Consider the following 26,719-nt stretch of genomic DNA (forward strand, 5'->3'; position numbering starts at 1 on the left):
CTTGCCTAGCTCAGAGGAGGGAGGAGAGCCTACAGTCCGGCTTCCTGATGTACAGCAACCTGCCAGCTAGTACATGTGGCCCATCAGTGTCCTCACGCTTGACTAATGAGGCCAGCACCCCCTCTTCCCACAGGAGCAATAGGAGGAGGCCTGGGAAGAAGGTGGGCAGAGAGAAGCACAGGCACGGAAGGAGGAGAGGCTGAGGATCCCAGTGTTCCTGCCACTGACACTGGATACACCCCCAGCCTCCTTGCCCCACAGTCAGAGCTTGTGCCAGACATCCCACCACCTCCAGACCAGCAGCGCTCCCTTGGAACCAGGGAAGCCCTTGTACAAAAGTGTCCCAGGGCTTCTTTCTTCCAGCACTGCATCTCCCTAGCCTGTCTTTCCTACCACCTGCTGTAACCATTTGTAGACACACTTTCTACTCCTAAAGTATATGCAGAGTAAAGAGTTGGTTGCTCATAATTACCCAGAAGGCCACAATTCTCCATGCCATGGGGTTAAGATCATGGGAACGGTATGAACCTGTACAAGTCCCCTACATTCTTCATGGCTTCCTTATTATTAACGTAGATCAAATGATACCCACCTCATAAAGAAAATAAAATAGTACATCTAAGCTCTTAGCAGGAAACCTGGCACATAGTACATGCTGAGTGATTGGCTAAGACTGTTGTACAATAGGTGACTTGCAGTCTTGAGAGCAGTGACTCCTGTAAAGGACACTTGACACTCAGTTGAAGGATAATGATCCAGAAGGCACTGCTAGAACATCTTATCAGGGCTGCTATGCTGGGCCTCATTTCATTCTTTTGTCCCATGAACATGAGATTGTGGACTCCTAGACTCAGGGTTCCAACAGACGTTTGAAATCATGCAGTTCAAACAAACTTCCACACTGTACAGGATCCCCTTGACATCCATCTGTCTACTAGCCTTTGCTTAGTTGCTTCTAGTAACAGGAAACTGACTACTCAGCCAAGGGTAGTAAATCAGGAATTGAGAGGACTGATCAATTTAATCATGGAGTCAGTTGCTTGTAAATTGTGAAACGTCAAGCCCTGCCCAGTGAATCTGTTAAGGCTATTGGTGTTTGAATGTGCAATGAGATGAGCCATGTCCAGGGAGGCCGCTGGCCCCTCAGATAGAGTCCCAAGGTTAGTAGTACCTGGAGGGTCAGCATGTTTCCAGGTTTGGCCCTGGACTTTTCCAAAACATACGTGTGTGTGTGTGTGTTTGTGCATGTGTTTTATTTTGTTTTGTTTTGTTTTGTTTGAGACAGAGTCTCCCTCTGTCACCCAGGCTGGAGTGCAGTGGCACGATTTCAGCTCACTGCAACCTCTTTCCCCTGGGCCCAAGCCATCCTCCCACCTCAGCCTCCCAAGTAGCTGGGACTGCAGGCACGTGCCACCATGCCTGGCTCATTTTTGCATTTTTTGTAGAGACAGGGTTTCACCATGTGACCTAGACTGGTCTCGAACTCCTGAGTTTGAGCGATCCACCCGCCTTGGCCTCCCAAAGTGCTAGGATTCCAGGCATGAGCCCCCGTGCCTGGCCACTAAATATAATTTAATCTATTTTGCACCCAGAACTGAGCAGTCCCGTTAGGAAAACTCACAGGAGACAGTGTTGCAAACTGAATGCTGCTTTCTCCAGGTCCAGCAGTAACTGTCACTCTCAAGCCGTGGAGCACGTGCCCACACTGTCTGCCTAAGCTCCAGGGAAACAAATTCTCTGCTGAACTTTCAGTGGCGAGCACAGGTGTATGGAGAGAATAGTCTGCAGGAGTGCATCTTTTCCTGGCCCCCACAGTGAGCCCTGATGACTGTCTGAGTCCCAGAAGGAGATCCCCTCTCTGGGCACCATTCTTAGTTTCCGTCCCTCCCAGGACTCCCCCTCACTCAGAATTTTGCACAGCCAGGTCCCATGCGTGAGTCTCAGTCTATAACAACAACAGAAGAATCCAGACCCTCTGCAGCAAAGGAACATTCCTCTGAGGTTGGAGGGAATTCCAACTGGAGAAGAAAACACCCCAAAGTCTCATTAACTTTCATGTTAATTAATCATCTCAGTTCCCAGCACTCTGTAATGGAAACTGTTTTGTTTTGTTTTGTTTTTTTCCTCGTATCTAAGATTCCCTGTTCATGAAGCCTGCATTGTCAGTGTTGTCAAAACTTGTCTTTTAGAAAATTGCCAAGCCTGTTTTGCAGAGCAGAAGATAAAAATGTTTCTGCCTATGGGTCAGTACATACCCAGTACCTGTGATTTAATGACAGACTCTGAGTTTTGGGGACCCTGTCTTTGCCATCCCAGCACAGGGTGTTGATGTGTGAACTCTGACCTTTCGGGTCTCTACTAGACCTTCATTGTTCTTTATTTTTTCTATCTTTTGTTAACTCGTTTTCTTAGACATTTATTTATTTATTTATTTATTTATTTATGCAAAGCCCCATCGTTCTTCCCCAAAAGATTTTCAGGCATTTCGGGAAATACAGCCACTAAAGCAACAACTTATGGGCAAATATAAAACATCAGCACCCAGAAAAAAACAAACAGGAACAGGAGCTCTAAGCCCACTGGGAAGGTCCAGTACAAGGGAGGCAGGCCTGGAGCAGAAGGCAGTCGGGCCCTGCAGCCAGGCCTGGATCTGAATTCCAGCCCTGCCACTTACCAGCTGAGCAAACAGACCCCATGTACTTAGTCTCTACGCCTCAGTCCTCTCGCCTGAGAAGTGGGTCTAGTGATACTTTCTTCATAGGACAATTGAAAGGATTAAGTGGAGCCAGGTGTGGTGGTGGCTCACGCACATAATCCCGGCACTTTGGAAGGCCGAGGCGGGAGGACTACTTGAGGTCAGAAGTTCGAGACCACCATGGCCAGCATAGCAAGATCCCTATCTCTATTAAATAAATAAATAAAATGTAAAAATTTAATCAGGGCCAGACTTGGTAGCCCATGCCTGTAGTCCCAGTGTCTTGGGAGGCCAAGGCAGGAGGATTGATTGCTCAAGCCTAGGAGTTTGAGACCAACCTGGACAACAAAACAAGACTCCATCTCTATATAAAAAAATTATTTTTATTTTTATTTTTTATTTATTTTATTTTATTTATTCATTTTTTTAAGATGGAGTCTCGCTCTGTCGTCCAGGCTGGAGTGCAGTGGTGTGATCTTGGGTCACTGCATCTCCGCCTCCTGGGTTCAAACGATTCTAGTGCCTCAGCCTCCCAAGTAGCTGGGACTACAGGTGCCTGCCACCAAGCCCAGCTAATTTTTGTCGTTTTAGTAGGGATGGGGTTTCACCATGTTGGCCAGGCTGGTCTTGAACTCCTGACTTAAGTGATCCGTCCACCTCAGCCTCCCAAAATGCTGGGATTACAGGTCTGAGCCACTGCACCCAGCCAAAAATAATTTTTTTTAACTAGTCAGATATGGTGGTACACATCTGTAGCCCCAGCTGCATGGGAGACTGACTCCAGATGATCAGTTGAGCCCAGGAGCTCAAGGTTGCAGCAAGCTATGATCGCACCACTGTACTGTAGCCTGGTGACAGAGAGAGACCCTGTCTCTAAATCAATCGATCAATAAAGCACTTAGCAGAATCGCTCACAAGTAATAGGCATTCAGTAGCCACTGTTTTATTACTGTTATGGTTATTATGTTTATCTGTTATTACCCAGTGCTGTAACTGAGCTATTAGCTTCCCAGCAATCAAAGCAAAAACGGAAAAAGTTGACTACATATTTCTCCTGTCTGTGAAGGGATATACTGATGCCAGCTGCACCTGTAGTGAGACCTTCCATCTCAACCTGACTTCTTCTGTCTGAGAGTCACACCCTCTCCAAAATAAGAAACATACCAGGGAGCTGGTGTGTATTGAGCACCTACTGTGTGCCAGACTGGAACAGAGTCCATCTCATTCTTCTTCCCAGTCACATTGGAAGGTGTGGGCATTATTACACTGGCAAACAGGCATTGCATTCTCTCTCTCTCTCTTTTTGTTTTAAGAGACGTTCTCATTCTGTCACCCAGACTGGAGTACAGTGGCACCATTGTAGCTCACTGCAGTCTCGGACTCCTGGGCTCAAACCCCTCCCACTGCAGCCTTCCAAATAGCTGGGAATACAAGCATATGCCACCACACCTGGCTAATTTTTTAATTTTTTGTTGAGACAGGGCCTCACTGTGTTGCCCTGGCTAGTCTCAAACTCCTGGCCTCAAGCAATCCTCCCACCTTGACCTCCCAAAGTGCTGGGATGAGACACTGTGCATGGCTTTATTTTCATTTATTTATTTATTTATTTATTTATTTAGAGACGGAGTCTCTCTCTGTTGCCCAGGCTGGAGTGCAGTGGCATGATCTTGGCTCACTGTAACCTCTGCCTCTGGAGTTCAAGTGATTCTCCTGCCTCAGCCTCCCGAGTACTGGGATTACAGGTGCCCACCACTATGCCCAGCTAATTTTTTTGTATTTTTAGTAGAGATGGGGTTTCACCATGTTGGTCAGGCTGGTCTTGAACTCCTGAGCTCAGGTGATCCACCCACCTTGGCCTCCCAAAGTGCTACGATTATAGGCGTGAGTCACCACACCTGGCCCATTTTCCGTTTTTGAAAATGGGAAACCTGAAGCCCAGGGAGTTTAGGTGACTTCTCCAAGGGCACCCAGCCAGTAATTAGCAAACCTGGGATTCTAATTCATGTGTGTCTAAACCATTTCCTTTTAACCCTTCTTTTATGCTGCCTTTTCTGACAAGCTTGCTGCCCTCAAAGAGCCTACAACCTAGTTAAGAAAATAAGATGCCAGGCTTAAAGCAGGTGAGTAACAGAACCAAATGCTGCATCTCAAGGGCCTAGACTTTAAGGGCTGCAGCAGTCCCGGAAGGCAGGGAAGGCGCCAGGGAGGAGAGGGCAGGCTTTGAAGGACAGGTAAGCCTCGAGAGGCTTCGAGGCAGGCGGGAGGCCAGAGGGCCTAGGACTGGCAATATCCAAAGTCCGGAGGCAGGAAGGTGCATGTGCTGGGAAAGGCGAGTGAAGGCAATCAAGGTTTCTGCCAGGAAGTTGTGAGAAATAAGGCTGGAGAGATGAACAGGGTCCAAAATGCAGGGCTTGGCCCATCCAGCAGAAAGCAGAGACTTGGACTCAGGCCCTGACTTGAACCTTTAGTAGTAGCATTTTCACTTGATGTAGTTAATTTATCTGTCAGCCAGCAAACGTCTCCTGGGACCTACACCATGACATCCCAGGACCTGTGCAGGGCGCAGAGGGAACAGTGATCAGGCAGACCCCATTCCCACCAGGTGTGATCTCAGAGGGGAAGGGACCTCCCCCTGAACACCCCATCCTTCAGCCAGTCCCCCTGCAGCTGGGGAAGCCACACACCTTCTAGTCCTGGATTCCTCTTTTTAAAATTTTAATTTTATTTATTTATTTAAGTATTTATTTATTTGAGATGGAGTTTCGCTCTTGTTGCCTAGGCTGGAGTGCAATGGCACAGTCTCGGCTCACTGCAATCTCTGCCTCCCAAGTTCAAGCAATTCTCCTGCCTCAGCCTCCCAAGTAGCTGGGATTATAGGCACCCACCACCATGCCCAACTGATTTTTGTATTTTTAGTAGAGATGGGATTTCACCATGTTGGCCAGGCTGGTCTTGAACTCCTTGGCCTCAGGTGATCCACCCACCTTGGCCTCCCAACATGCTGGGATTATAGGCTTGAGCCACTGCGCCCGGCCCTTGATTCCTCTTTTCTCACCCGCCCGGCTTCCTTGAGGCTGGCAGCTCCAGCGTGGATGCCCAGGGACAGGGCCTCCATGGATACCTGTTGAACTGCACCAAGAGAAGGATGAAGTACCATTTTCAGGTCGGGCCCTTTGCAAGTGGTATCTCATCCATCCTCACAACCAGCCTGGAGGGAGGTACACCAGAACGGTCCCTGTTTTTCAAGAGAGCAGGCGCAGGGAGCCCAGGAGATTTATTCATGGTCACACAGCTTGTAATTAATGAATGGAGCCCAGGGAGGGCCCCTTACCTGTCTGACACCCACACCAGGGTTCTTTCTACTGACCCTTTGTCTGTCCCTTTTATTAAAAAACAAAACAAAAAAATTGGCCAGGCACAGTGGCTCACACCTGCAATCCCAGTACTTTGGGAGGCTGAGGAAGGCGGATCATGAGGTCAGGAGTTCAAGGCCAGCCTGGCCGACATAGTGAAACCCCGTCTCTACTAAAAATGCAAAAAACAAAAAACAAAAAGAAAGAAAAAAAAATAGCTGGGCATGGTGGCAGGCACCTGTAATCCCAGCTACTCAGGAACCTGAGGCAGGAGAATTGCTTGAACCTGGGAGGCAGAGGTTGCAGTGAGCGGAGATTGTGCCACTGCACTCCAGCCTGGGCAACAGTGCGAGACTCCATCTTAATAATAATAATAATAATAATGAAATAATAGAGAGGAAGTCTCACTATGTTGCCCAGGCTGGTCTCAGACTCCTGGGCTCAAGCAATCCTCTCACCTCGGCCTCCCATAATGCTGTGATTCCCGGCATGAGCCAGTGCACCAGGCCCCTCCCTTTAATTTAAACCCTCAACTAATTTAATAGTTGAGGGTTTACCCAAATGGCCCTGTCCTCCAGGCAGGGCTAAGCCCAGAGTCCCATGCTCAAGAATCCATCGCAGGGACTCCAGGGAGGGGCGGGCGCTCTAGGATGTAATCAGCCCCCACTCCCAGGGCACTCCCTCCCTCTCTAATGGGAATAGCATTGTAGGAAGCTCCTGGGGTAGGGCCCTGCCCTGGAGATGCCCCGGGGCTTACGTGGTCACCACAGCACCACCTGGTGGCAGCTCTCTGGTGTGCAAGCTTCACAGAGGAAAAGGCCAGGTCCCGGCCACTTCTGCAGCCATCCGTCCTCCAATCCCAGCCCAGGGGGCGTGTCCAGAGGGTACTTGCTGGGGAGAGTTACCGACTGCCTTTCCTTGAGGGCTTGTGCAGAATTCGGCAGCTTCTTCTATATCCTGAGAAATCTTCATGTCCTCTTGTTTCATGTCCTTCTTGTTTTCATTTCACTTGATAAGCATTTATTAGGCACCAAGTATACAAAGAGGGGAAGGAACTAATATTTATCAGATACTCGCTGTGACAGGTGATTCTAGACATCATCTCACGGAACCTTCCCAATGAAAACCAGTCTCTAAAAAAATTGTTTTTAATTAGCCGTGCCTGCTAATCTGTGCCTGTAATCCCAATAACTTGGGAGGCTGAGGTGGGAAGATCACTTGAGCCCAGGAGTTCAAGGTTGTGGTGAGCTATGATTGCGCCACTGTACTCCAGCCTGGGTTATACAATAAGACCCTGTCTCTAACATGAATAAATAAATAATTTGTTTTAAGACAGAGTCTCATTCAGTCACCCAGAATGGAGAACAGTGACATGAACAGCACCCTCTGTAGCCTCAACGCCCTCTGAGCTGAAGTGATCCCACCTCAGCACCCCCAAGTAGCTGGGACTATAGGTGTGCCTGGCTAATTTTCAAATTCTTTTTGTAGAGGTGGGGCCTTCCTACATTGCCCAGGCTGGTCTCATGCTCCTGGCTCAAGTGATCCTGCCACCTCAGCCTCCAAAAATGCTGGGGTTACATGCATGAGCCACTACACCTGGCCATACTTTTTATTTATTTTATGTATGTATGTATGTATGTATGTATTTATTTATTTATTTTTGAGATGAAGTTTTACTCTTGTCACCCAGACTGGAGTGCAATGGCGCGACCTGGGCTCACTGCAACCTCCACCTCTTGGGTTCAAGTGATTCTCCTCCCTGAGCTTCCCGAGTAACTGGGATTACAGGTGCTCACCACAATACCTGGTTAATCTGTGTATTTTTAGTAGAGACAGGGTTTCACCATGTTAGCCAGGCTGGTCCCAAACTCCTGGCCTCAGGTGATCCGCTCGCCTCAGCCGCCCAAAGTGGTGGAATTACAGGCGTGAGTCACAGTGCCTGGCCTAAATGATTTTTTAAAAGAGGAAACTGCTCTGGAGAAAGTAGGTTCTCAATCTAGGCCACACAGATTCCCATATATGAGCAGCTGTTTTCAATCCAGTCTTATAAAACCACCATGAAGAAAGGTTACAAAAACAACAAAATCAGAATTAGACCCTTAGTGCCCAGCAGAATGGTCTGAAGAAGCCTTCCCCACCCCCTAAATATGTTACCGTTTTTAAAGACATAAATGTAGACTTTGAAAATAAGTGGAAGGAACAAGACGTTGAAAAAAAAGAATAGGGAGATCTGAGAATAAATCAAATGTAACTTCTAGAAATTAAAAAAAAGTCATTGCAGTGAATACTGGATAAATTAAAGTGGTTTAGACAAAACTAAAGAGAAAAATAATGAACTGGCTGCGTGTGGTGGTTCACACCTGTAATCCCAGCACTTTGGTAGGCCAAGGCGGGTGGATCAGTTGAGGCCAGGAGTTTGAGACCACCCTGGCCAACATGGTGAAAACCTGTTTATACTAAAAATACAAAAATTAGTTGGATGTGGTGGTATGGGCCTGTAATCCCAGCTACTTGGGAGGCTGAGGCACAAGAGTCACTTGAAACTGGGAGGTAGAGGTTGCAGTGAGCTGAGATCACACCACTGTACTCCAGTCTGGGTGACAGAGAGAGACTCTGTCTCAATAATAATAACAATGAACTGGAAGATTGACTTGAAGAAATTAACCACAATGCATCATGGAGAGGTAAAGAGATGGAAAATAGGAAAGAAATTAAGGCTTGACATTTGCTTATAGAAATGCCCAAGAAAAAGAGACTAGGGGAGAGAGATAATTTATTGGCAGAGAATTTTCCAGAATTAATCTCTGAGCTTCAAGGAGCATTTTTTTGGGGGTTTTTTTTTGTTGTTGCTGTTATTGATATTTTTTTAGAGACAGTGTCTCACTCTGTCATCCAGGCTGGGAGTGCAGTGGCACAACCATAGCTCACTACAGCCTTGAACTCCTGGGCTCCAGCCATCCTCCTGCCTCAACCTCCTGAGTAGCTGGGACCACAGGTGCACACCACCATGCCCACCTTGATCTTGCCTAAAGGATTCTACCTGGGCTCACTCCTCTAGTTCTTTCTGTGGATCCTTTCTTAGCGCAGGACTCCCAAAATCACATCCCCAAAAGTCAGCCACTTGCCAACAGCCTGGCATCATTCCCGGTGTTTTCCCCACTCCTTCCTCTTCTTCCTGGGTGAGAATTTGAAGAAAGATTCATCCTGCATTAGTGTCTTCAGGGATTTAACCCGTTGCCCATTACATGTGAGCTGTCAGTATGCTGCAGTGTTTCAGACATATTGTATACATCTGTGGTAGACTGATGGCAAAAAAATGGCCATAATGCCCACCCCTGCCTATATCCACACACTTTACTATGTGACTTTGAAACTGCTCCAGTCAAGAAGTGTAGTCTGTTTCCCCACCCCTTGAATCTGGGCTGGCCTTGTAACTTGCATTGGCCCATAGAAGGCATAGGAAATCACGTCACACCATTTTCAAACCTAGGCCTCAGAAGGCCTTGCACGTGAATTCTACTGTCTCCTAGAACCTCACCATAAGAATGGGTCCAGGTTAGCTCCTGGGGGGATGAGAGACCCCACCTAGCAAAGCTGGCTCATCCCAGCCAGCCTCGGCCTAGCCACTAGCTGGCTGCAGACACATGAGTGCCCCCAGTGGGATCAGCCATACCTGGATGATTTTAGCAGAACTGCCCAGCCAATTTGTAGGCTCATGGGACATAATCACTGATTATTTTAAGTCTCTGAGTTCTGGGATGGTTTGCCACACGCCAGTAGCTAACTGATAGAAGACATATGGCCTTCTATGTCCCTGTGTCACATTTTGATAATTCTTGCAATATTTCAAATCTTCATTACGACATGTGCTCACTTCAAGCGTCTATGACACATTTGGTAATTCTCACAATATTTCAAGCCTTTTCTTTTTTTCTTTTTTTTGTTGTTGTTGAGATGGAGTCTTGCTCCGTTACCCAGGCTAGAGTGCCATGGCATGATCTCAGCTCACTGCAACGTCTGCCTCCCAGGTTCAAGCGATTCTCCTGCCTCAGCTTCCCGAGTAGCTGGGATTACAAGTGCCTGCCACCATGCCTGGCTAATTCTTTTTTTTTTTTTTTTTTTTTTTTTTTTTTTTGAGACGGAGTCTCGCTCTGTCGCCCGGGCTGGAGTGCAGTGGCCGGATCTCAGCTCACTGCAAGCTCCGCCTCCCGGGTTTACGCCATTCTCCCACCTCAGCCTCCGGAGTAGCTGGGACTACAGGCACCCGCCACCATGCCCGGCTAGTTTTTTTGTATTTTTAGTAGATACGGGGTTTCACCGTGTTAGCCAGGATGGTCTCGATCTCCTGACCTCGTGATCCGCCCGTCTCGGCCTCCCAAAGTGCTGGGATTACAGGCTTGAGCCACCGCGCCCGGCCGCCTGGCTAATTCTTTGTATTTTTAGTAGAGACAGGGTTTCACCATGTTAGCCAGGCTGGTCTCGAACTCCTGACCTCATGATCCACCTGCCTCCACCTCCCAAAGTGCTGGGATTACAGGTGTGAGCCACCGCACCCAGCCAAACCTTTTAGATATTATTGTATCTGTAATGGTGATCAGTGATCTTTGATGTTACTATTGTAATTGTTTTGGGGGCACCACAAACATTGTCCATGTAAGACGGTGAACTTAGTAAATGTTGTGTGTGTTCTGATGCTCCACCAACTGGCTGTTCCCACCTGTCTCCCTCTCCTCCAGCCTTCCTATTCCCTGAGACACAACAATATTGAAGTTAGGCCAGTTAATAACCCTACACGATGGATAGCTGGGTCCAGTGGCTCGTGCCTGTAATCCCAGCACTTTGGGATGCAGAGGTGGGAGGATTACTTGAGCCAAGGAGTGCGAGACCAGCCTGGGCCACATGGTGAAATCCTGTCTCTACCAAAAAAATAGCAAAAAATTGACCAGGCACAGTGGCTCATGCCTGTAATCCAAGCACTTTTGGAGGCCGATGTGGGTGGATCACCTGAGGTCGGGAGTTCAAGACCAGCCTGACCAACATGGAGAAACCCCGTCTCTATTAAAAATACAAAATTAGCCAGGCATGGTGGCGCATGCCTGTTATCCCAGCTACTCAGGAGGCTGAGGGAGGAGAATCGCTTGAAACTGGGAGGCAGAGGTTGTGGTGAGCTGAGATCACACCATTGCACTCCAGCCTGGGCAACAAGAGCAAAACTCCGTCTCAAAAAAAAAAAAAAAAGCAAAAAATTAGCCCAGCATGGTGGTGTGTGTCTACAATCCCAGCTTCTTGGGAGGCTGAGGTGGGAGAATCACTTGAGCCTGGGAGGTTGAGGCTGCAGTGAGCTGTGATTGCGCTGTTGCACTCCAGCCTGGGTGACAGAGCGAAACCCTGTCTGAAAAACAAATAAATGACCTCTAAGTGTTCAAGTGAAAGGAAACATCACACATTTCTCACTTTAAATCAAAAGCTAGAAATGATTAAGCTGAGTAAGAAAGGCATGTTGAAAGCGAGACAAACCAAAAACCGGGCCTCTTGCGTCAAACAGCCAAATTGTGAATGCAAAGGAAAAGCTTCTTGTAGGAAATTAAAAGTGCTGCTCCAATGATTACAGAGTGTGGGAAAATAGCACCGACAGACTTAGTTGAAGTGGGGCTGCCACAAACCTTCGATTTCCAAAGCACGTATTTTCTGTGAAGTGCAGTAAAGCAAAACGCAATAAAATGAGGCATGCGTGGTACATGTAGAATGAAACGTCTTGTTCTCTACTGGCTCACTGCCTGCAGCTTACCAGCAGCTCTATTTCTCAAAGTTCTATTGTTAACTCCAACTCATCTTTCTAATGGGAAAATTGAGTTCCCGTAACAGGATGTGGGCCAATTGCCTAACTCTCCATCGAAAACTAGGAAGTGTGTTGTGTTTCCCATGGCCCCTGTTCTTTTTCGTAGCGGTATCTGTTCACCCACCTCTGCTTTGGCACATGTGCTAGAGGTTACCAAAGCAAAAGGCCGCATGCCCTTGGCCTGGTCTCTACATCGGGATATTAATCTTTGAGCAAGTTCTAGCCTGCTAGTGTGTCTAGTGTCTGCTAGCGAATCAACAAAATCGGAAATGTTCAGCTTCACAGGCGTGTGTGTTCTGACTTTCATACACAATTTTGAAAGATGTCAGTTGTCAGAAGACATATATTTTGGTTCAAGGTTTTATTTGATTGCAAAGGGAAGTGGGACAGGAGAGTAGGAGGGAAAATGTGGGAATAACCAAATTCTACCGTGTCACTTACTGTGTGACCTTGGACAAATTACTTGGCATGTCTGAGGCTAGGCTTCCCATCATTAAATGGAAGTGGTCATGCTTACCTCCTAGGATTGTTGGGAAGAGTAAAGGAAATTAATCAATGTATGAAGCACTTAGTCCTGAGCCTACCCTGAAATATACTGAGATGATGATGATAAAGAAGAGGAGGAGGAGGAGGACGAGGATTAAGAAATGGAATTCCAGCCAGGTGTGACGGAATCCCAGCACTTTGGGAGACTGAGGCAGGCAGATTGCTTGAACTCAGGAGTTTGATACCCACCCGGGCAACGTAGTGAGATCCCATCTCAACTAAAAATTTAAAAAAAAAAATTGGGGCATGGTGACACACACCTGTAGTCCCAGCTACTTGGGATGCTGAGGCAGGAGGATGGATTGAGTCTGGGAGGTTAAGGCTGCGGTGAGCTATGATCACACCACTTGCACTCTAGCCTGGGCAATAGAGCAAGACCCGGTCTCAAAATATAAAAAATAAAATAAATTTTAAAAAAATAGAATTCCAGGCTGGGCCCAGTGGTTCACGCCTGTAATCCTAGCACTTTGGGAGGCCAAAGCAGGTGGCTCACCTGAGGTCGAGAGTTCAAGACCAGCCTGACCAACATGGAGAAACCCTGTCTCTACTAAAAATACAAAATTAACTGGGCATGGTGGCGCATGCCTGTAATCCCAGCTACTCGGGAGGCTGGGGCAGGAGAATCGCTTGAACCTGGGAGGCAGAGGTTGCGGTGAGCCGAGATCACACCATTGCACTCCAGCCTAGGCAACAAGAGTGAAACTCTGTCTTCAAAGAAAAAAAAAGAAAAGAAAAGAAAAAAAACAGAATTTCAGAGTTTAAAAAAAAAATCCCTTACAGCAAAATCTCCGGTTTCATTCCCTGCCGCTATGAAGTTAGGCCAACATTACTGCCCATGATGTTTGCAAGATAAAACCAAAGCAAAAGAGTTTGTCAATGTGCTCACAAAGATACATTTAAACATCCTGACCCTTGAGTCCCCAAATTCTTACTTGGCTGAAAATTATGTCTGCGCTGTCACTAGATACCAGCTGAAATGTGGAACAGACTGTCACTCGGTCAGCTGGCTCTTTCATCTCCATGATAGCAGACAGCAAACATTACGTTTGATGTGATTTATTTCCCTTCCATGGATTGTATCCACCAGTTGCTTTATTCTCAGACAAAGCCGGCTTTAGTCTCCCTGGGGCGGGGGGAGGGGAGAAGGAGGGGAGGTCAGGCAGTGCAGATTAATTTTTAGGGTCTCCCCGCTGGGATGTTAGTAATAGCCTTATCACTTTGCATGACCAAATAAAAGAGATGGGAATCAAAGAGGAGAGATGAAGGCTTAGTCATTCCCTTAAAGAATTCATCCCAAATCCTGATATATGTCCAAACGGGCTCCTTTAAGCAATTCTTTCCAGTGTGAACCTCATTCCACTGCAGGGCTTGGGGTGCAGTCAAAGCCACCCTTTCTCCTTTTTTGGTCCTCCCCCTTCTGTGGCCTCTCTCTATGTGTCTATCATGCGCACGTGCATATCTTTGGAATGGATTTCATTTGTGTTAGTGCAGTTCATAGTGTTTCCTTCAAGGTCTCTTTTCTGGACCCGCAGTCAGGAGATAACTTCCTCCTTGGTTTCCTACCTTATCACTCGCTGCACACACGAACCCCCACCAGGAGGTAGAAAATCCTTCTTTTTTGCTTCTTGAACTTGTGATTCTTTGGTCTTTGCAGCCCAGAAGAATCTCATTATTGACAGCATGACAGGCATGTGGGAGTGAGCGGTGCTGCCTTCCGGGCTGTTTGATGAGATTTCTGAGTGGCAGCTAAAGGAGCCGGCCCTGGGATAGCAGAAAGCTCTGCGAGGGTTTGCCTCACTTTAAGGAAGTTCACCGTGTGGAAAGGGGAAAATGACAAAGGTGAAGCTGGGACCTTCACCTGATTCCCATTGGCAAAGGCCCTGCACTGTCTGAAAGGGTTCTCTGTGGGGCTCTTTGGAAGGGCTGGCCCCACTTGGTGCATTTTAAGAATGTTTAGTTTCACAAAAAGCTTAATTTAAACACAATTTTTGAGACCAAGGCTATAGTGTGAGCTGAAGTTTGCTGCTGTGATGAAGCTGTCCATTTTCAGCTCTTGGGTTTTTTTTTAATTTTTATTATTTTTTTAAAAAGCTAAGATAATTTCCAGACTTTTAGGGGTACCAAGTGGTAAAGCACCGTCTCAGGAGTCCAGTGTGAGCTGCTGAAAACATGACAAGAGCAATTCACAAGATAGAAACTGAATTATCTGAATATCTGGGGGTCTTTGACCTTTGAACTTTCTTTTTCCTCTACTGGGGATACTGTCTGGAAGCATTCAGAATGGTTCAGCATGTGGCAGTACCATCATAGGCTTCCCTTCAATAGCCTCCAACAAAACTAGGCTATCCCAAACCCCTAGAGTAGAATTGTTTACCCTTATACCAGTGATAAGGTTTGGCTGTGGGTCCCCACCCAAATCTCATGTGGCATTGTGATCCCCATGTGTTAATGCCAGGAGAGGCCTGGTGGGAGGTGATTGGTGATTGGATTATAGTGACAGATTTCCCCATGCTGTTCTCATGAGAGTGAGTGAGTTCTCATGAGATCTGGTTGCTTAAAGGTGTGACACACTTCCCCTTCACTCTCTCTCCTGCTCCACCATGGGAAGACAAGCTTGCTTCCTCTTCATCTTCCGCCATGATTGTAAGTTTCCTGAGGCCTCTCCATCATTGTGGAACTTGAGTCAATTAAACCTCTTTTCCTCATAAATTACCCAGTCTCAGGTAGGTCTTTCTAGCAGTGTGAAAATGGACTAATACAACCAAGAAGGCTGGGAGTGCACCTAAACCTTCATGTGGCATGTGCCAAGGCAGACTTCGAGGGGTTATATATTTTTTGAGATGGAGTCTCGCTCTTGTTGCCCAGACTGGAGTACAGTGGTGCGATCTCGGCTCACTGCAACCTCCTTCTCCCAGGTTCAAGTTATTCTCCTGCCTCAGCCTCCCAAGAAGCTGGGATTACAGGCATGTGCCACCACCCCGGGATAATTTTTGTGTTTTTAGTAGAGACTGGGTTTTGCCATGTTGGCCAGCCTGGTCTCAAACTGCTGGCCTTGAGCAGTCCTCCCACCTTGGCCTCCCAAAGTGCTGGGAATACAGGTGTGAGCCACCACACCCAGCTGCCAGACTCTATAAATAATCAGATCTTTTGTGAACTAATAGAGTGAGATCTCACTCATCACCAAGAGGAGAGCACCAAGCCATTTATGAAGGATCCACCCCCATGACCCAAACACCTCCCACCAGGCCCCACATCACGTTTCAGCATGAAATCTGGAGGGGACAAACATCCAAACCATTTCAAAGAGGGAACAGCAAGGCCAGTGTGGCTGGAGCAGAGAACGAAGGGAAGGTCAGGCAGGGCTTCGAGATCATTGCAATGACTTCAACTTTGACTCCATGAGAGATGGGTCCCCTGGGAGGTTTTTAAGCACAAAGGTGACATGATCTGACTTTACTGCAGTGTAATTTATGTACCACAAGATCCACCCATTTTAAATGCACAATTTAATGACTTTTAGGAAATATACAGAGCTGTGCAGTCATCACCAAACCCAATTTTAGAACATTTCTATCACCCCAAAAAGACATCTCATGCCTATGAATACAATGTAAAGAGATCAGCTGGGCTCCTGTGTTAAAAATAGCAATAAGAGGTAGAAGCAAAGAAAGTGTTGGAAAGAGACATTTTTTTCACAGCACATGTGAATGACAATGAATTCTAAGAGCTGAGGGGTAAAGACATGACTGATGAAGCTTTTCCAACTACTGCAGGTTTGGAACTGCCTTAATGCCAAAGTTATAATAGGATGAAAGGCCTTCAGCTCTCACAGTAAAAATAGGATATTAATAACTTAGCGAGAACTGTTTAAAAATGAGAAATGCAAGCATAAATGCTCTACATGTCTATGACTCGACTCCTGAACTTGAAGTTAATCCCTGCCCTCTTTTACATAAAAAGTCTGAATATTTCTAAAGCTATATAGGGCTCTCTTAATGCCTTGAAAATTCACAAGAAAAAAAGCTGACGGTAGCAGTAGGAATAAATCCCAAACATATTTCAGCAAACACTCATTGTCCCTGCAGTAAAAGGGCAGTGAGGTCTTCTCATGTCCATTATTACTGAAACGTTTAAATCCCAGTTTCTTTTGTTGGTCTTGAAAACTGGGGACATTCTACACTGAATCCACATCATGATCTGAAGGATTTTCTGTCCCTGTAGAAGGGACCTGCTTGACACTACAAGTGATACCTGGGCCAGATGCGGTAGCTCACTCCTGTAAATCCCAGCACTTTAGGAGACTGAGGCGGGAGGATTACTTGAGTCCAGCAGTTTGAGACCAGCTTGGGCAACATAACAAGACCTCATCTCTACTAAAATTTAAAAAATCAGCCAGGTGTGATGACAGAAACCTGTAGTCCCAGCTACTTGGGAGGCAGAGGCAGGAGAATCACTTGAGCCTGTGAGATCGAGCCTGCAGATTGCGCCACAGCACTCCAGCCTGGGCAACAGAGGGAGACCCTGTCTCAAAAAAGAAAAATTAAAAAGTGGTACCTGAGTGAGGATTTTCCATAGTTTACCTGGAAGGCTGAATTATTCTAGTATTATAAGGTTTTGAACCAAACAGTGGATTTTGACTTTTTCTTTTTTTTCCTTTCCAGCAGCTATGACAGCAGCCAGTATCGTCTTTTTCCTAACCTAAATAGGTTTCCCCTCCTGCACCATCCCATTCTAGGAACAGTCAGGTGGTAATGGGCTCTGACCGCCTATCCACATCTACCTTGGGTGGGTCTAAGGCAAGCTTGTCCAACCAGTGGCCTACTGGCCACATGCCACCCGGGATGGCTTTGAATACAGCTCAACACAAATTACTAAACTTTCTTAAAACGTTCTGAGTTTGTTTGCAATTCTTTTTTTTATCTCATCGACTATTGTTAGTGTTAGTATATTTTTATTTGTTTGCTTGTTTATTTATTTTTGAGATGGAGTCTGTCTCTGTCACCCAGGTTGGAGTATAGTAGCGCCATCTTGGCTCACTGCAATCTCCACCTCCTGGGTTCAAGCGATTCCCCTGCCTCAGCCTCCTGAGTAGCTAGGATTACAGGCGCCCACCACCACGCCTGGCTAATTTTTGTGTTTTTCGTAGAGACGGGGTTTCGCCATGTTGGCCAGGCTGGTCTCAAACTCCTGACCTCAGGTGATCCACCCACCTCGGCCTCCCAAAGTGCTGGGATTACAGGCATGAGCCATGGTGCCCGCCTAGTGTTAGTGTATTTTATGTGTGACTCAAGACAATTCTTCTTCCAGTGTGGCCCACGGAAGCCAAAATATTGGACACCCCTGGTCTAAGGTGGTTCTTGCCAACCGCCCTTAGCTAACACCATGCATTGCTGAGAGCCTGCTATGTAGCTTATCTCCAGGTCAGCGGCCACGCAGAGAGCAAATCTTTAAAATCTAAGGGTACATCTGGGCGTGGCAGTGGTCTAAGGAGGAAAGGGGGAGAGGCCCAGCTAGGCAGCTGCCAGCCCAGCTTCAGAGATGGGTAAATGTGTTGCCAGCTTGGTTTGTCTGTGCTCAGGACTATTTTCTGGGGTTCAAACTACGAGTCTCACTTCAGGGTCACAGGCAGCTCCCTTTTTAGGTTTTCTGACAGCTGTCCGTGGATCCTGACTGTGGCTCAGGAATGCTGCTATTACCACAGTTGGCCACAAGGGGTCCCAGCCCTGCAGGTGCCGCACCAAGGCTTGAAAAGCAGCGCCAGCTCTTAGCAGGGCAGACTCTGCCTGGCAGAGAAGGCGCCCTGAATGGCCGGCCCCCAGAGAAAGCTGTTGAGCTCATGGTTATCCCTGGGTCCACAACCATTTGGCACTGTGGGAGCAACGATAACCCGCATATGATCACTGTGCACGTTGTTATCGCAGAGAGCAGAGAGAAAGGCCCCAGGGACCAGCAGCTCTGCGTCCTGGTCCCAGGCTTATTCTGATTGGCTGTGTGACCTTGGGCAAGCCTCATCCCCTCTCTGACCCTGTTTCCTCGTTTTCCGAGGGAAATCGTGTTGATCTCTAAGGGCCTTTTCAGCAACAGCCTTGCCAACAACAAAAGCACCTGAAATATCCCTAATATTGGAGGGGTATCTGAGCCATCCTTGCTATTCACCACAAACTGTCAGCTTACTGAAGTTTTAAATTCTTCTGCCAGATTATCATTGTCCTGGAAACAAAAGGAGCAAAGTCAGAATTCTGTGCTATGGAGTCTTTTAACCTCAGAGCCAGAGGGGAACTCAGAGAGCTTGATACTACAAGGGTTTTCAAACTCTTTATCAGCCTGGAACCCTGAATTCAGACAAACTCTGACATGGAAGCCCAAACGGAAAACCACTGAAAGGACTCTGGTTAGAAACTGGAGCCCAGAGAGAGGAAGCTGTCTGTCCTGGTCGCTCAGCAAAAGAGTACCAGAGCTGGTTGAAGCTGTCCCCAGCTGGGCACATTTCCCAGCAACAAACTCAGTGTGCGGCTTCCAGGTGTGTGAGGGAACTCGGACCGTAAGAAAGAGCTGGCCGGCCGTGGTGGCTCACGCCTGTAATCCCAGCACTTTGGGAGGCCGAGGCAGGTAGATCACCTGAGGTCAGGAGTTTGGGACCGGCCTGGCAAACGTGGCAAAACCCCGTCACTACTAAAAATACAAAAATTAGCCAGGCGTGGTGATGCGTGCCTGTAGTCCCAGCTACTTGGGAGGCTGAGGCAGAAGGATCGCTTGAACCTTTGAGGTGGAAGTTGCAGCGAGCCAAGATTGCACCACTGCACTGTAGCCTGAGTAAGAGTGAGACTCTGTCAAAAAAAAAAAAGAAAGAAAGAAAGAAAAGAAAAGAAAAAGAAAGTAAAGAAAAGAAGGAGGGAGGGAGGAGGGAGGGAAGAGAGAGGGAGGAGGGAGGGAGAAAGGAAAAGGAGGGAAGGAGGGAGGAGAGGAGGAGGGAGGAGAGAGGGAGGAGGGAGGAGAGAGGGAGGAAGGGAAGGAAGGAAGGAAAGAAAGGAAGGAAGGAGGGAAGGAAGGAAGGGAGGGAGGAGGAGGAGGGAGGGAAAGCCACAAGGGGGAGGCAGGGGTCAGGCAGGCCAGTGGGGTGCATGAACTCCCACTGTGCATTCACTGTGCTGAGATTTTTCCCATGTGACTTAATCCTCATAAAGACCCTGTAAGGCCAGCATCATCATCCTCTTTTAGGCTTGGAGAAGTTACATGATTTGGTTCAAGTCACATAGCCCGAAAGTGGCTAAGCTGGGATTTGAACCTGATGTCAAAGCCTGTAAACTGATTTTCCTGATAGAGACAGACATTTATTCACGGATTCATTCATTCATTCATTCAAATCTTTATTGAGCACCAAATCTGTAATCAGTGCTGTCCTGGGCCCTGCCACACTACTGTGAATATGGCACTGGGGTGCCTGCCCTCACTGAACCTCCTTGTTAGAGGATGAGACAGAGGATAAACAATAATCTGTGGCAAGAAGAAAAATAAAGCAGAGGATGGGATAGAGGCTGGGGGAGGGGTGCATTTGTACCTCTCATTTGTCCAGAGCAGTGTTTCTCCGAGCCTGGTCCACATACCCATCTGGGAACTACTGGTTTCCATTCTGCAGCAAGATTTAAAAAGCCGTGTTGCTTCTCTATTTCTGTACTTACAGAACAATTGGATTGCACTTTGGTGTTTGTTTGCTTATTTGTTTTGAGACAAGGTCTGGCTCCATCACCCAGGCTGGTGTGCAGTGGTGTGGTCATAGCTCACTGTGACCTCAAACTCCTGAGCTCTAGCAATCTCCCTGCCTCAGCCTCCCAAGTAGCTGGGACTACAGGTGTGTGCCACCACATCCAACTAATTTTTAATTAATTTATTTATTTAGAGACAGAGTCTCAATCTGTGGCCCAGGCTGAATGCAGTTGCCCAATCTCAGCTCACTGCAACCTCTGCCTCCCGGGCTCAGGCGATTTTCATGCCTCAGCCTCCCAAATAGCTGGAATTACAGGCTTCTGCCACCACACCCAGCTAATTTTTGTATTTTTAGTAGAGGCGGTTTTTTGCCATGCTGGCAAGGCTAGTCTCTAAATCCTGGCCTTAAGTGATCCACTCACCTTGGCTTCCCAAAATGCTGGGATTACAGGCATAAGCCACTGCGCCGGGCCCTGGCTTTTTTTTTTTCTTTTTTTTGTAAAGACAAAGTGTCACTTTGTTGCCCAGGCTGGTCTTGAACTCCTGGGCTGAAGCGATCCTTATGCCTCAGCTTCCCAAAATGCTGGGATTATCAACGCTAGGTGAGCCACCGCCCCTAGCCCAGATTGCACTTTGAATAGCCCTGACCTGAAATATTTCCTGAATCATTAGATCAATGCGGCTGACAAGTACACTCCCTGACCCCAGGACCTACTCGCCCCATCTCCTCTTCACCCGCCTCTTCCCACCAGTCTGCACAGATCCCAGGGAACCTTTTGCAGAGGAAGATATTGGTGTCTCCCACCTGGCATGCAAGATGATGCGGGGCCCATTAGTCTTTTCTAAAGGAAGACATCCATCCATAGTCCACAGCTGGTGTGAGCTTCGTAGGTGGTGGAGAGAGACCTAGGTTCCAACTCAGGCTGTGCTGGAACTTATTAGCCATGTGATCTTGCAGATACCTTTGGTTTTCCGTAACTCTAAAATGGGGATAATGAGGCTGGGCACAGTGGCTCTTGCCTGTAATCCCAGTACTTTGGGAGGCCAAGGCAGGTGGATCACCTGAGGTGAGGAGTTTGAGACCAGCCTGGCCAACATGGTGAAACCCCATCTCTACTAAAAATACAAAAAAGTAGCTGGGCGTGGTGGCGTGTGCCTGTAGTCCCAGCTACTCGGGAGGCCGAGGCAGGAGAATCGCTTGAACCGGGAGGTGGAGGTTGCAGTGAGCTGAGATCGTGCCACTGCAGTCTAGCCTAGGCAACAAAGTGAGACTCCATCTCAAAATATATAAATATAGATAAATAAATAAAATGGGGTAATGATCCTTTGAAGGAATAGATTAAGCATATAAGAGGCTTGACTCAGGTTCTGGAACTCGGTAGAAGCTTCCATGCCTATCTATGCGTGTGTTTGCATGTGTGCATGTGTGTACATGCACATATGCACATGATTCACATGTGTGCATGTGTATGTGTGTGACATTCATCTCCTCCACTGCTGTTGGAGAGTCCCTCCCAGCACCCACTGTGACCAGGGACACTGACAGCCTTTTCTGGGGTCTTTTGCCAGATTGCCAAGGGATCATCGAGGATGTCATCCTGCTGGGTGCACCTGTGGAGGGAGAAGCGAAGCACTGGGAGCCTTTCCGGAAGGTGGTGTCCGGGAGGATCATCAACGGCTACTGCAGGTCTGTCCAAACCTCATGCCAGCGGGGAAGTGGCAGTGCTTACTGAGCACTTAGCATGCCCACGCTCTGTGTTGGGGACACATATTCGAGACCTAATCCCTGTCCTGGAAGATCCCAAGAACTGGCCGGGCACCGGCCCTGTTAGGAGCAGGCCCTGGCCTGGTGATCTGATCTGGGAAGCATCCCCCCAGTGGGATGATGGACAGCAGGGGGATTCTGAGAAGATGTTTGTGTATCAGGCCTGAGAGCAGCAGGGTGACAGGAGAGGCTGGGGCAGCTTGGCCAGGTTGGAGCTGGGGGAAGGGACGTGGGCGAGTGGGACACAGACTGAAAAACAAAGAATGGGCCACAGGGAGGTCTTTGAATGAGGCCTAAGAGGCGTCTATGTTAGTCTTTGGCGGTGGAAGGAGGGACTGGAGGGGCCTAGGCTGAGCTTTCTGAGTGCTGCCTTGGAGGAAGGGCAGGGTGCTAGAACAGGAGGCTGACGGCATGCAGGAACCTGTACCCAAACAGGGTGACAGACCCTCCAGCCAGAGGAGGGGGCCCGTGAAGGCTGGCGGCCACAGGGCTAGAGAGGAAGGAGCCCTTGTTTGGGGTTTGAGAAGGAGGACCTGCGGGGTTTCAGCCAAAGCTGTGACTCAGACTTTGGGGAAGGAGGGAGGATGAAACCCAAAACGGAGCCCTCTAAGATTGGCCTGAGAAGACGCCCTGTCCGTCCAACCTCTGGGTGAAGCAAAGGTGTTTTCAGAGCAGCAATGTTTAAGGCTCATGATTCGGAAGCACACGGGCCTGGGTTCTAACGCCCACCTTCATTTCTTCATCAGTAAAAGAGGGATACTGGTAGCAACTGCCCTCAGAGTTGTGAGGATGCTTGAAGGATTTACAGAGCTGTGCATGTGTGCGTGTTTACATGTATGTACATATGTGCACGATTGTCCACGTTCACATGTGTGTATGTGTGTGCATGGTACATACATGCTTTGTGAATGACAGGTAATGTCACCATTTTTTTCATTCATCATCATCAGTCACTTGGGATATTCATTCAGTGAATTCAGTGAGCACCAACCTTGGGCCAGGCTGCATGGTGGGAGGCTGAGGCAGGACAATCGCTTGAACCTGGGAGGTGGAGGTTGCAGTGAGCTGAGATCACACCACTGTACCCCAGCCTGGGCCACAAGAGCAAGACTCCATCTCAAAAAATAGATATAAAAAAATAAGAAGAAGATAAGGAATGGACAAAGACTTTGATGTGAGGCAGTCCTAGGTTAAAGTCTTGCCTCTGCCGTTTACCTTTTGAGTGGGTTTAGACAAACAACTTCCCTGAATTCAGCGTCCCCACCTATAAAATAGGAATAATAGTCCCTCCTGTGTAGAGGTTCTGGGAAGATTAAATGACGTTATAAAGCAGAAGAACTGGCACTTAGTAGGTGCCCAATAAATGATAACAGTTATAATGTTTATTACTTGGCATACTCACATAGCACATGATTTTTTAGTACTTTTTATAAACAGCAAAGGGAAAGAATTAAAATTGCATGTGTGCAGGGGGAACGCAGCAAAATCTTATTAAACCCATCTGTTCTGTTGAGAACCTGAGGCGCATACACTTGGTTTTCAATTATTTTGTGAGACCCTGGGCCATCTCTTTATGGAGAGAAAGGAGGAGGAGGAGGAGGAGAAGGAAGAAGAAAGGGAAGGAGGGAAGGAGAGAGACAGTGTCGATCAAAATAACTGTAGTTCCTTGGTTAAATTAAGCATCAGCCAGGAGTTCAGATTCTTGGTCTCCAAAGGCCTTTTAGTTGCTGTGAACTTAAACGTGGAGGATGAGAGGGAAGGGGATTCAGGCCAACACTACCCAACTATACAAGTTTACTCACGTGTAATTTACATTAATAAAGCTCTTTGTAAACCCACTCCCTTACCTGGGCTATTCACGAACTTTCTGGAAGCTAACTGGCGTGGTAGCACTGCCGCCTGTCACATCCCTGAGGAAGTGAAGCTCTAAGAGGGGCAAGTGACTTGCCCAGGGTATGACCCAGGATATGAGCTCAGGCCTGTCTCATCCCCCCGTGAGATAGCTGCATTCTGAGTCCTCAGGAGGGCTCCTTGTAGTCCAGGGACAAGAGGCCACCCTGTGGGCTCTGCCCCAGGTGCCGTGTGAGGAGGGGATGACAGAAGAAGGAGCAGGGAGGACCCCTGCCCACAGATGGCTCGAGGCCTGGTGAGTGAGCCAGGTCTGCCTTCAGCAGGTGGCGGTTGTTCAGCCTGGGGTTTGCACATCAGCATTGCCTGGAGGGCCTGAGAGAGAGTGGCAGTGAGTTACCGGTTCAGCTCAGGATACAGGGATGACTAAGGCACAGGCCTGCCCTCAGGGAGCTCTCTGCTTTTCTAGAAAAGGGGAAACACAGGAGGATGTGTGGCAAACATCATAAAAGGAACAAGTACCAGGCACACAAGGGGTGAATGATTAATCATTTCGGATGGAGGACGGGTGCCGTGGCTCGCACCTGTAATTCCCGCACTTTGGGAGGCCGAGGCAGGAGGATCACTTGAGCCCAGGAAGGAGTTCAAGACCAGCCTGAAAACATGGCAAAACCTGTCTCTACAAAAAAATACAAAAATTAGCTGGGCATGGTGGTGCACACCTGTAGTTCCAGCTACTTGGGAAGCTGAGGTGGGCTGATGGCTTGACCCTAGGAGGCAGAGGCTGCAGTGAGCCAAGATTGTGCTACTGCACTCCAGCCTGGGCAACAGATCAAGACTATGTCTCAAAAAAAAAAAGATACAAAAGTTAACCACGCATGGTGGCTCCTGTAGTCCCAGCTACTTGGGAGGCTGAGGTGGGAGGATGGCTTGACCCTAGGAGGCAGAGGCTGCAGTGAGCCAAGATCGTGCCACTGCACTCCAGCCTGGGCAACAGAGCGAGACCCTGTCACAAAAACAAAAACAAACAAACAAAAAAATATAAAAATTAGCCAGGCATGGTGGTGCACACCTGTAGTCCCATCTACTTGGTAGGCTGAAGTGGGAGGATAGCTTGAGCCCAGGAGGTGGAGGCTGCAATGAGCCAAGATCATGCCACTGCACTCCAGCCTTAACTCCAGCAACAGAGTTAAGACCCTGTCTCAAAACATATATATATATAGTAGTGGGTGGAGAGGCCCAGGGACACTCCCTAGTGGAGGGGATGTCCAAGGTGAATCTTGAAAGGATGGATATAGGAACCCATCAGAGACTGGAAGCACAGACTGAGCTGGAGAGAGGCGGCACAGCACACACAGGTCCAGCACAGGCGCTAATAGTCGTGAATGAGGCTCCCTGAGCACCTGTGTGTACATGTCCCGCCTCAGTTAATGCTCCCACCAATGCTGGGAGCTAAGATACCCTGAGGAGGCTGAGGCTCAGAAAGGTCAAGCAACCTGTCCAAGGTCACACAGCTCATAATTGACAAGGCAGGAATTGAACCTGGCTCTGTGTGGTCCAGAGCTGGGTGGAGAAGGTCTTGAATGCCAGTGAAGGCCCATGGTTTGCTCAGTACAGTGAGAGGGTTCAGAACCTTCTAATCTGTGTTCCTGCTCTGCCCTTACATGTGTATAAATACATGTAATTCACATTTTAACTAAAATGTTGTCATAATTACAACAGAAATAATTTTGGAGGAATGATGCTGTCTTTGGTCATTTACACCCAGCGGTATTGGAAACATTTCCCGACCATCCTCACATCCAGTATTTGATGCACTGGATTCTTATGAATAGTTCAATAAAACAACTTGAATGGATCTCCCTTTTCTCCCTCTAGCCATCCTTTTTTGTTTGTTTGTTTGTTTGTTTTTCGGGACAAGGTCTCACTCTGTTGCCCAGGCTGAAGTGCAGTGGCACAACCAGGGCTTACTGCAGCCTCAACTGCCTTGGGCTTAGATGATCCTCCTGCCTCAGCCTCCCAAGTAGCTGGGACCATAGGCACACACCACCACACCCAGCTAATTTTTGTGTGTTTTGTAGAGATGGGGTCTCCCTATGTTGCCTAGGCTGGTCTCAAATGCCTGGGCCCAAGCAATCCCCCCCCTCCCCAACCTCCCAAAGTGCTGGGATTACAGGCGTGAGTCACTGCCCCCTGCAACCATCCATTCTTAGTGCTTCTTGGGCCCTCAATATTAAGATCATCATCAGGACCTGAAAGCATTGGTCTCTGGAGAGACTGAAGGAATTTTCTAGATGAGAAAGCCCAGAGGCAATGGAGAGCCATGGTCTGCTTCTGAGGGAGCACAGTGGTCAGTTGGGTGTTTTAGGAAGACTCCAGTGGCTCAAGGTAGGTGAGGCCAGGAGCAGAGAGTGGGGTGAGGAGGCTGTTGTATTCATCCGTGGGGCAGGGAGGGAGGATTGCCTACTCTCAGGGCTGGACCACAAGGGACAGGTATTGGAGGGGAGAGGGGAGGAAGAATTGGGAGGACTCTGATAGGTTGGCCGTAGGGAAGAGGCACCCAAGACATTGGTTTCTACTTGAAGGACTGGGCAGATGACAGTGGGGAAGGAGTTAGGGATGGATGAGCTCACTTCGGAACACAGCAGGAGAGTCTGTAGAGGACCCCTCAACTCAGGGACTAGTCCTCCTGGGGGTCTTCAGAGTGGTACCCACTCACAAACCCACGTGCTCAGAGACCACAGAGGGTCAGAACTTGGAGGAGCCCAGAGAGCACCACCACACCCTGTGTCCCGGACAGGTGGGGGACTTGCCTGTGGTCACACAGCAGGGCACATAGACAGGGGCCGCCAGGACTCCAGCCCCGGCCTCCTATCTCTCAGCCATTCTTACCCCCCTGCAGTGAGGGGGGGGGCCCTTCTTTAAGATGAACAAGTGTGCAAAAATAACGCCATGCAAACCAGAGTCAG

The 26,719-nt window shown here is 48.2% G+C and overlaps 1 protein-coding gene across 12 annotated transcripts in view; it reads left to right on the forward strand.

Moving 5' to 3' along the window:
• Nucleotides 1-26,719, forward strand: part of TMCO4 (transmembrane and coiled-coil domains 4) — a 125,170-nt gene that overhangs the window by 84,509 nt on the left and 13,942 nt on the right. For all 12 annotated transcript variants that reach the window (XM_033228062.1, XM_033228051.1, XM_033228056.1 and 9 more), the window contains one exon: nucleotides 21,707-21,824. In XM_033228062.1, the coding sequence (XP_033083953.1) occupies nucleotides 21,707-21,824 (118 nt within the window). The remainder of the gene's footprint in view (nucleotides 1-21,706; nucleotides 21,825-26,719) is intronic.

Source organism: Trachypithecus francoisi, unplaced genomic scaffold, assembly GCF_009764315.1.
Source record: "Trachypithecus francoisi isolate TF-2019V2 unplaced genomic scaffold, Tfra_2.0 Lachesis_group12, whole genome shotgun sequence".
Classification (NCBI taxonomy): domain Eukaryota; kingdom Metazoa; phylum Chordata; class Mammalia; order Primates; family Cercopithecidae; genus Trachypithecus; species Trachypithecus francoisi.